This window comes from Coregonus clupeaformis, chromosome 12 (genome assembly GCF_020615455.1).
Source record: "Coregonus clupeaformis isolate EN_2021a chromosome 12, ASM2061545v1, whole genome shotgun sequence".
Taxonomy (NCBI): Eukaryota; Metazoa; Chordata; class Actinopteri; order Salmoniformes; family Salmonidae; genus Coregonus; species Coregonus clupeaformis.
In genome coordinates, this window is record NC_059203.1 from 40,411,174 (window position 1) to 40,422,547 (window position 11,374).

Genomic DNA, 11,374 nt, shown 5'->3' on the forward strand with positions numbered 1-11,374 from the left:
GGGAATCTTCCCCTTCAGTTGGTCAAATTTTACATTTACTGCTACCCCAGTGATCACTCCTTTTAATGGCGTCCTTTTCTTGAGAGCAAAACAATTCACATCTCTTGCCCCCATTCGTTTAACGCGGAGCGCCTGCTCCCTCTGATGAGCAGAAATACAAAACAATTATCACAAGACCCCTTCTGGTTAACCTCACCGATTCCACAGCACCCAACTGTTTTCACCCACCCTGAAACCACAAATGGATCAGCCAAAAGACAAGGTTCCACTTTTTCCAAAAACTTCACTCCTACTGTCACAGACTCATCTTTATCCTGACCCTTGGTGCAATCCTCAGGCTCCAAGAACTTCACCACACCTACCATCTCTCCGATACTTCGCCCTCATTCACTTCCATTTATCCTCCTGTCTTCAGCTCACTCTGCCTATATTTTCTACCATTCTTCTTTAACAAACCATCTCCCTTTTTCCTGACATTTTTAACCAACTCAATCTCACCCTCTTCCTCCCGCTCTCTCTTAGACCTCCTCTGCCTCTCTTTTCCCCCCCATTCCTCCTCCGTATTCAAAATATACGTCTCTTTATGATAATATTGTAATTCTCCAGACATACATCTTGTTATTGCCTTCTCAAGGGACGCCATTTAACCGGCTGTTATAATCGCCATACAATCAGCACAAACCCTTCGGGATGTTACTTCCAACCTCTCGCTTCGCCTTTCCCTCTCTGTTATGAACAATAGAAAGGGGCGCCGTTTACACACTGCCCATCCAATCAGGAGAGACGCTACTGGAGTACCGGGCTGGACTGGGCCTCGGTCTTGCCTGGTGTCATGCAACCGACTATTGAATATGTGATGGCGGCAGAATACCTGAACCTGAGAATTCATTTACATTTACATTTACGTCATTTAGCAGACGCTCTTATCCAGAGCGACTATAGGGGATAATTTATACTCTGGAGTGAGCCTAACTTTAGATAACTGTCTTCTGCCATCGGAGCGACAACAGCAGAGTCCATCCGCTGAGCATGGGCTCTCCACGGACATGGAAGAGCAGCTGCGAATGCGGGGCTGTGAGTTGATCCAGGCCGCGGGTATTCTGCTGAAACTCCCGCAGGTTGGTAGCTAACAAGATAGTTAGCTAACTTGCTAACTATTGTCCGAAGTTTGAAATGGCATTTTAAGCCAGAGAAATGAAATTGTACAAGTCAAACACTAGACTTTGCCTAGAATATACAGCTTTAAAGTTTAAAGCTTACGTTGTTTACCAATGAAGTAGGCAATGGATTTAAATCGGAACTAGCTAACCAATGAGGGTTTCTGCATTGCAGATGCAATTTATTGGCCATTGATAGACTTTGTGGCCACCTGTCGGCCATATTGGCACTCCCTAGTAGGAGCAGTCCTGCATAGAAATACATTGAATTCTACACTATTTCAGTTAAATGTTTCAAGGACCAAATTACATGTATTTAAGTATTTTTTGTTGTTGTAGAGGGGACAGTAACATTAGTACTCTTAAAAAATACTTTAAGGAAAATGTTTGTATATATTTTAATTTTTAATTTTTATGTTTAGCTCCTATAATATAATTAAAAAATAAGGTGTCTGTAATAGAGTAAACCTGTCAAAAACGAATGTAGACATTAATAAATGCATTTCTATAGTTTCCTCAAAAATTATTTTACAATTGAGGAGGAGTACCAAGATGGCTGCGGAGTGGCTTCAATACAGCCCCCCCTGTCAGTCATCCAGGGTTTATACACATCATTGTAGCTAACTCATTGATTAACTTTCCCTTTCCCTCCATGTAGCCATGGCCATGGGGCAGATCCTTTTCCAGAGGTTCTACTACTGCAAGTCGTTTGTCAGACACTGTGCAGAGGTAGGATCCTCACGATCCTTCTGTTTCAACTACCAGTTCCACTGCAAACACCAACTAACTATCAGACTTAGGTCAAACATTCAACCCTTTACTATTTGTTCACCATGCTGCTGTGAGGTTTGTCTTCTTTCCCCTCCTCAGTACCCATCTACCTCCCTGTCCTCCTCTTTCCAGATGGTTGCAATGGCATGTGTGCACCTGGCTTCGAAGATCGAGGAGGAACCGCGGAGGGTACGAGACGTTCTCAACGTGTTCTACCACCTCAAGCACAGCAAAGGCAAAAGGTAACGGCTGGAGCTCCAAACTCCTCTTCCTGTTCTCCCAACCCTCATACTGTTTCCTGTATATCTAACCATGTGTCTCTCCCAGGACCCAGTTCCCCATGCCTCTGGATGCCAGCTACATCAGTGCCAAGGCTCAGGTGATCAAAGCAGAGAGGAGAGTGCTGAAGGAGCTGGGCTTCTGTGTGCACGTCAAGCACCCCCACATGGCAAGCGCTCCTCACCACACCAGCTTTAATACACTCAGTGGTGCATTTTAACAAAAACAGAACAATTGATAACCACTGTGGCTTAGGCTCTGTTGTTCTACTGGTTTTATTGTGATTGCCACAACTGTAGGCTTGGATTTGTATGACCATGACATGCCTAACAAATGCTCTTATCTAAGGCAATTTACATTGCATCTGATCTTGGGTACTCATCCCTAACAGTTTTTGTGCTCCTCTGTCACAGATCATTGTGATGTACCTCCAGGTGCTAGAGTGTGAGAAGAATACTAAACCTGCTCCAGAGCACTCAGGACCTCAGACTGGGGTGAAGGTTCACCTTCCAACAGGACAACGACCCTAAGCACGCAGCCAAGACAATGCAGGGTCTCTGAATGTCCTTGAGTGGCCCAGCCAGAGCGCGATCGAACATCTGTAAAGAGACCTGAAAATAGCTATGCATCGACGCTCCCCATCCAATCTGACAGAGCTTGAGAGGATCTGCAAAGAAGAATGGGAGAAACTCCCCAAATTCAGGTGTGCCAAGCTTGTAACGTCATACCCAAGAAGACTCAAGGCTGTAACCGTTGCCAAAGTTGCTTCAACAAAGTACTGAGTACTGAGCTGTTGGCAGGACGTCCAACCAGAGACCACGTGTATTGGCGTCGTGTGGTCGAGCGGTTGGCTGATGTCAACTTTGTGAGCACCCCGTGGTGGCGGTGGGGTTATGTTATGGGCAGGCATAAGCTACGGACAACGAACACAATTGCATTTTATCGATGGCAATTTGAATGCACAGAAATACAGTGACGAGATCCTGAGGCCCATTTTTTGTAAGGTATCTTTGACCAACAGATGCACATCAGTATTCCCGGTAATGTGAAATCCATAGATTAGGGCCTAATGAATTAATTTCAATTGACTGATTTCCTCATATGAACTGTAACTCAGTAAAATCTTTGAAATTGTTGCATGTTGTGTTTATATTTTTGTTCCGTATATAATCTTTGATTCAACCGAAATGTGTCTTCCGCATTTAATCCAACCCCTCTGAATCAGAGAGGTGCGGGGGGCTGCCTTAATTGATGTCATCCGCACCCAGGGAGCAGTTGTTGTGGGGGTTAACTGCCTTGCTCAAGGGCAGAACATCAGATTTTTCCACCTTGCCGGCTCCCAACGCTCTAACCGCTAGGCTACCTGCCGCTAGGCTACCTGCCACCCCTAACGTTGCTGTTAAATCACCAACATTATTTGAAATAACGATTGAGGTATCCATCTAATCTAGCTAAACACTTCACTAATTTAAATTCCCATAAATAAAGTTTAACATACCCGTTTTTTGCTGTCCAGTGGCACCACAAGTGGGCATTTGATTTGTGAACTCCATCACATGTCCGCTACAGAAACAATGTTAACCAAACAACAGTGCTAGGTGCAAGCACATTTGAATTAAACGGTAACTACACAAAAAAATAAATTTCTTAGATGTGGTTTAAGTATTTCCCTGATGTGGTTTAAGTATTGTCATGATCATGGAACATCCAATTTTGCTGTTTAACTATTAAACAAAAAACAAACTAAAATAGGCCAAATTAAACTAATTTTAATTGCATGATTGTACTTTAGAGCGCGTCATCCTCTAGAGTTCAGGTCCAATATTAGCTATGTACACAAGAGGGAAAGAGGTTGGCCATCAATCGGTGACGTCACGCGCTCTGAGACAGAAGTAGTGGTTTCCCTTACGTTGTAAGGGCTGCGGCTTTTGTGGAGAGATAGGTAATGATGCTTCATGGGTGACTGTTGTCGGTGTGTTCAGTGGGTTCCTGGTTCAAGCCGAGGTTCAGGCAAGGAGAAGGAGCAATACATTTACACATGCATTTTTACGTATGGGTGGTCCTGGGAAACGAACCCACTATCCACAAGGTTATAGATGCTTTGTGAAGTCTCAATTTAATATGATTTATTTAAGCGGTGGCCTTTATTGAGCGGTGCTTATGTCCACCCTTTATAAAGCACAAGTGTCATATTTGACATAGTGGGTTATGTCACATTTGACATTGGTGGTAATGTCACACAGTTATGCCACATTTATGAACCCTTTATAGAGCATGACGCGCGGTTATAGATTATTTTTGACACATTTATGTAGTGCTTATGAAGCCTTTAAGCGGCACTTCATTGAAAGTGGGACCACTCATCCATAGGGAAGCACACTGTAATATGTGATATCCTAATCTCTTATTCCATGCTTTTTTGTTTCTCTGTTCTTATTTTAGCATCCTGGCATCTCTTTTTTTTTTCTATTGTTCTGTCTTCTCAACTTCTGTTTGTCTCATGTGCTCATAATTCTTAACTCTCCTACAAAGTCTGTTCTGCTCATCTCTCTTTGTCCTAGCATCGCCTGCTGTACCACAGCCCAACAGGGAGTCTCCCCTGAATCAAGTCGCGCTAAAAAATGCCTGCCGGAAACTCGTTAACGGAGACGAGTATGTATTCTTCCTCTACTGGAGTATGGGGATATCTATACTGAGTGTATTTGTTGATTGTATGGAGCTGCTTTCCCTCATGACATGTACTCTTTTCCTTTTCTCCTTTTTTCCTCTCTCAGGAAGAAAATAGGGAGTCGTAGTGATGAGAGGATAGTGACTCAGTCCATGTCTCCTGCCAGAAGAAGGTGGGAAGAAGCACTGTGTCTTACTCTGTTCCATACGGACTCAATTTTGAGTCTCAGGGCTGAGACTAACTTCTCTCTCTTGGTTTCAGACGCAGTCGCAGTGTCTGTTCTCCTTCATACTCCATCTCTCCCACCCACCGCCAGAAAATCAGTCGCAGGAATAGAGAGAAAGAGAGAGAGAGCGTCGGAGGGAACATGAGAGCGAGCGGGGAAGAGGAAGGAGAGATGAATACTCACGTAGAAGATAGCTGTTATCAAGGAAGAGCTATGAGAGTTACCATAAATGACCTAGAGTGAGGGAAAAAAGTATTTGATCCCCTGCTGATTTTGTACGTTTGCCCACTGACAAAGAAATGATCAGTCTATAATTTTAATGGTAGGTTTATTTGAACAGTGAGCGACAGAATAACAACAACAAAAATCCAGAAAAACGCATGTCAAAAATGTTATAAATTGATTTGCATTTTAATGAGGGAAATAAGTATGACCCCATCTCAATCAGAAAGATTTCTGTCTCCCAGGTGTCTTTTATACAGGTAACGAGCTGAGATTAGGAGCACACTTAAAAGGGAGTGCTCCTAATCTCAGCTTGTTACCTGTATAAAAGACACCTGTCCACAGAAGCAATCAATCAATCAGATTCCAAACTCTCCACCATGGCCAAGACCAAAGAGCTCTCCAAGGATGTCAGGGACAAGATTGTAGACCTACACAAGGCTGGAATGGGCTTCAAGACCATTGCCAAGCAGCTTGGTGAGAAGGTGACAACAGTTGGTGAGATTATTCGCAAATGGAAGAAACACAAAAGAACTGTCAATCTCCCTCGGCCTGGGGCTCCATGCAAGATCTCACCTCGTGGAGTTGCAATGATCATGAGAACGGTGAGGAATCAGCCCAGAACTACACGGGAGGATCTTGTTAATGATCTCAAGGCAGCTGGGACCAGAGTCACCAAGAAAACAATTGGTAACACACTACGCCGTGAAGGACTGAAATCCTGTAGCGCCCGCAAGGTCCCCCTGCTCAAGAAAGCACATATACAGGCCCGTCTGAAGTTTGCCAATGAAAATCTGAATGATTCAGAGGAGAACTGGGTGAAAGTGTTGTGGTCAGATGAGACCAAAATGGAGCTCTTTGGCATCAACTCAACTCGCCGTGTTTGGAGGATGAGGAATGCTGCCTATGACCCCAAGAACACCATCCCCACTGTCAAACATGGAGGTGGAAACAGTATGCTTTGGGGGTGTTTTTCTGCTAAGGGGACAGTACAACTTCACCGCATCAAAGGGACGAAGGACGGGGCCATGTACCGTCAAATCTTGGGTGAGAACCTCCTTTCCTCAGCCAGGGCATTGAAAATAGGTTGTGGATGGGTATTCCAGCATGACAATGACCCAAAACACACGGCCAAGGCAACAAAGGAGTGGCTCAAGAAGAAGCACATTAAGGTCCTGGAGTGGCCTAGCCAGTCTCCAGACCTTAATCCCATAGAAAATCTGTGGAGGGAGCTGAAGGTTCGAGTTGCCAAACGTCAGCCTCGAAACCTTAATAACTTGGAGAAGATCTGCAAAGAGGAGTGGGACAAAATCCCTCCTGTGCAAACCTGGTGGCCAACTACAAGAAACGTCTGACCTCTGTGATTGCCAACAAGGGTTTTGCCACCAAGTACTAAATCATGTTTTGCAGAGGGGTCAAATACTTATTTCCCTCATTAAAATGCAAATCAATTTATAACATTGATTGTTATTCTGTCTCTCACTGTTCAAAGAAACCTACCATTAAAATTATAGACTGATAATTTCTTTGTCAGTGGGCAAACGTACAAAATCAGCAGGGGATCAAATACTTTTTTCCTTCACTGTATGGAACGGCACATCATGAACAAAATACAAGCCAGATTCTTAGACTTTCCAATGTTTTCACTATTGTACATTGTTTGTATTACATTATAATTTGGGAAACTATGCTCTAAGATCATAGTCCAAAGCTTTTGTCTGAACAATATTTTTGAAATAAAAATGCTTTTAGTTGATCTCTTGCCTTGATTTTATGAATGGCATCAAGTGATTACTTCCTATTCAGCACCACAACCAAACACACCTCTCCCTTCTTCCCTGGGGAAGCTAGTGTGGCATCCTAATTAACCTAGCTGCTAAGGAAACATGATTCAATTAGACTAGCTGATTAATCTCCTGTTCCATTTATATGCACTCTCAGCTCCCGGTAGCTAAACTCTGAAACGCCCACATTCCCATGGGTATACCGTACCCCTGGTCTAGCAGTGATTGGTTGGGTAACTAGGGAAATGCCATTTGCTGTGATTTTTAGGTGGATGGGTATGGCAGGAACTACTTTGTATTTGTCTTGTGTCCATGGTGATTTTACATTGGTATTTCTGTGGGAGGTTGTGCTTGTGTTCAATGCTACAGAAAGAGTGAGTGTTTATGAAAGTGTACCTATAATAGATGGGCAGCAATCAATATCTATTTTGCTGTGCATTTGTATTTATGATCTACAACTAATTCAGTAGCTGAGATGGAGACCCCAATGCCAGAGCTGAGAGATTCGGAGCCAGTGGGGATGGGGCTCCATGTCAACACGTCTCCCATCCAGAATGCCCTCTACATCATCTTGGTCCTGCTGGGTATCGTGGGTAACGCCACGGTGGTTGGCGTGATTAGTGAGAGTGTATTCAAAGACCCCAGTGGAGGACGTAACTCAGACATCATCCTGCTAAACATGGCCCTCTCCAATCTGCTCCTGTCTTTCTTCAGGAACATCCTGCTGGTCGTGTCTGACCTGGGGCTAGAGGTAAGGAGCTGACTGGGACAGGGGTCGGGCACTGTGGTATGGGGTGCCATGAAGAATGAGGGCTGTATGTGGGTGCTTGAGAGTATGGGGATTGTGTTTGGTTTGGGCTCTAAGTAAAAGGGTTTTGATTTGGTATTTGAGATATTGGAGGGATGTGGGCTGGTCTTGAAGGAATGGTACTTTAAAATGCAAGGACTAGGGTGTGGTCTGTAACTAGAGATATGCTATGTGAATGAAAGCAATCTGACAATATACCGTGGAATACTTACTGATAAGACCATTGTTCAGGTTGTCACTATTGTGTACACACACATACAAATTGACACCCAGCTCTCTCTCTAGCTGATGTCTTCCAGAGACTGGTGTCACGTCCTGATGGGGGTGTGGGTGTGGCTTCGCATAGTCAACGTGTGGTCAACACTCTTCCTCAGTGTGTTCCATTTCCAGACACTGAGGCGCGTGGCCCCTCCCTCACGGACTGTTCACGGGCTCCGCAGGCCCCCCAAGACCCTCCTGATTAGCCTGGGCCTCATCTGGTCTCTCAACCTGATCTATGCTATACCTGCACATATCTACTCTACCAACGGGAACAAGAACAGCACAAATGTAGGACCCTGATATAATAGAAGCACAGAGGTAGACAATAGGTGATGTGTTTTATTTTAATTGTGGGAAACTGTATAAAAAACCTTCTCTGCCTTCTCTCCCCCTCTCCTCTCATTTCCTCTCCTATCCTCGGTCTCCTCTACCCTCTTCCCGCTCCCCTCCAGACCCTGATGTTGGTCAGCAGCACCACGCGCCCCCTGCTGGGCTGTGTGTGGAACTTCCCCTCCAGCTACGACAGCCTGGCCTACGCCACCGCCTCCATGGTGATCCACGAGATCCTGCCTATCATCCTGATGGCCATCACCAACCTGGGCTCCCTCTACACGCTCTACACCCACGGCAGGACCCACAACCCCGCACACATGACCCAGGACGCGCCCGTCATCAAGAGGATACCGGCTGAGATACGGGCTGCCAAGGTGAGAGAGACTGGAGGGGATTCAGGATGATGCCTTGTTATGTGGCCTGCAGCCTGCTTATTGTGGATGGAAAGAAGTACGACACATGCAATGTGGACCTGTAACATTGCTATTGTCCTAAAAAATATATTTAAAAAATGTTTACCGAGGTGTTTATGATCCTGGTGTGTTTTCAATAAACAGTTATTATAGACAATGCGTGTGTATATTTTATGACCGTCATGCTAAGAGAGGAAGAAAACAGGTAAATAGTTTCACAGTATTTTCTTTCCTTGCCTTCCCTCTCTCTCCAGGTGATTGTAGCCCTCACCATCCTCTTCATTGTGTCTTGGGGAAGCAGCATCATCTCTATCAACATCTTAAACTACAACCTAGGTTCATCAGCCAGGTTTCTCCCGGTAATAGCTCGCTTTGCCAACACCATCTTCATCGCCATTTCACCCATTGTGCTGGCAGTGGGTCACCGGCGGCTGCGTGCTGTCATTAAGTATTTTTTTACTCACTGACAGATCCCACACCCTGACACACACTGCAACTAACATTATGGGGAAGTCAGTGGAAAATATTATACTTGCCTTCACATAGCCTAAAAATTAAGTAGAATTACATGTTTGTTGGCATTCCTCTAACCATTGGCAAAAATAAGAGGCAGTCCGCGCTCTTTTAAGGTACTTACTACTGAATAGTATATGTTCCAGGTGCGTAGGAGCCCAAATAAATGCATTAAGAAGGAAAGAAATTCCACAAATAAACTTTTAAGAAGGCACACCTGTTAATTGAAATGCATTCCAGGTGACTACCTCATGAAGCTGGTTGAGAGAATGCCAAGAGTGTGCAAAGCTGTCATCAAGGCAAAGGGTGGAGATTTGAAGAATCTCAAATATAAAATATTTGTTTAACACGTTTTTGGTTACTACATGATTCCATATGTGTTATTTCATAGTTTTGATGTCTTCACTATATTCTACAATGTAAAAAATAGTAAAAATAAAGAAAAACCCTGAATGAGTAGGTGTGTCCAAACTTTTGACCGGTAGTGTGTGTATTTATGTGGCTGTAAATACTACATCATCATCATCATCATCACTTGAGTAAAAGGAAAGATACCTTAATAGAAAATGACTCAAGTAAAAGTGAAAGTCACCCAGTAAAATACTACTTGAGTAAAAGTCTAAAAGTATTTGGTTTTAAATATACTTAAGTATCAAAAGTAAATGTAATTGCTAAAATCTACTTAAGTATCAAAAGTAAAAGTAAAAGTATAAATCATTTCAAATGACTTATATTAAGCAAACCAGACGGCTCAATTTTCTTGTTTTTTATTTATTTACGGATAGCCAGGGGCACACTCCAACACTCAGACATAATTTACAAACGAAGCATTTGTGTTTTGAGAATCCACCAGATCATAGGCAGTAGGGATGACCAGGGATGTTCTCTTGATTAGTGTGTGAATTGGACCACTTTCCTGCCCTGCTAAGCATTCAAAATGTAATGAGTACTTTTGGGTGGAGTAAAAAGGACAGTACATAATTTTCTTTAAGAATGTAGAAAAGTAAAAGTTGTAAAAAATAGAAATGATAAAATACAGATACCCAAAAACCCTACTTAAGTAGTACTTTAAAGTATTTTTAATTAAGTACTTTACACCACTGATCATCATCCTCAATCAGCCGATGTTCTTCAATACACCAGGGAAAAGTGGAAAGAGGCATTTTCTACCATTTGAAATTATGGTGTAGTGTACAATCCACTGCTATAATATTTAGGTTGTAAATTACAGTATATTCCACGCATGAACTGAATGTCATTGATTCACTGTAAACTGATGATTTTAGCTGATGATACTGTAGCAGTATATAGAAATATTGATATTGTACAATCTTGCATGGGACAGAAATGGCATTTACTGTGAGGGAAAAAAGTATTTGATCACCTGCTGATTTTGTACGTTTGCCCACTGACAAAGAAATGATCAGTCTATAATTTTAATGGTAGGTTTATTTGAACAGTGAGAGACAGAATAACAACAACAAAAATCCAGAAAAACGCATGTCAAAAATGTTATAAATTGATTTGCATTTTAATGAGGGAAATAAGTATTTGACCCCCTCTCAATCATAAAGATTTTTGCCTCCCAGGTGTCTTTTATACAGGTAACGAGTTGAGATTAGGAGCACACTCTTAAAGGGAGTGCTCCTAATCTCAGCTTGTTACCTGTATAAAAGACACCTGTCCACAGTAGCAATCAATCAATCAGATTCCAAACTCTCCACCATGGCCAAGACCAAAGAGCTCTCCAAGGTTGTCAGGGACAAGATTGTAGACCTACACAAGGCTGGAATGGGCTACAAGACCATCGCCAAGCAGCTTGGTGAGAAGGTGACAACAAAGAAGAAACACAAAAGAACTGTCAATCTCCCTCGGCCTGGGGCTTCATGCAAGATCTCACCTCGTGGAGTTGCAATGATCATGAGAACGGTGAGGAATC

General features: G+C 43.2%; 2 protein-coding genes across 2 annotated transcripts in view; both read left to right on the forward strand.

Moving 5' to 3' along the window:
• LOC121578781 overlaps positions 1–4,992 on the forward strand; it is a 133,209-nt gene extending 128,217 nt beyond the window's left edge. Inside the window, exons 5-11 of the mRNA XM_045224010.1 lie at positions 943–1,122; positions 1,816–1,886; positions 2,061–2,170; positions 2,256–2,376; positions 2,621–2,679; positions 4,740–4,882; positions 4,982–4,992. Of these exons, the coding sequence (XP_045079945.1) occupies positions 943–1,122; positions 1,816–1,886; positions 2,061–2,170; positions 2,256–2,376; positions 2,621–2,679; positions 4,740–4,882; positions 4,982–4,992 (695 nt within the window). The remainder of the gene's footprint in view (positions 1–942; positions 1,123–1,815; positions 1,887–2,060; positions 2,171–2,255; positions 2,377–2,620; positions 2,680–4,739; positions 4,883–4,981) is intronic.
• A 2,635-nt stretch (positions 4,993–7,627) lies between these two features.
• On the forward strand, positions 7,628–11,067 carry LOC121578539 (olfactory receptor class A-like protein 4; the record flags this gene model as incomplete). The annotated part of the gene is made up of 5 exons (XM_041892906.1): positions 7,628–7,858; positions 8,201–8,464; positions 8,629–8,883; positions 9,177–9,370; positions 11,058–11,067. Coding segments are annotated over exons 1-5 (954 nt in total), but the record flags the coding sequence as incomplete, so codon positions are not given.
• Positions 11,068–11,374: the final 307 nt, after the last annotated feature.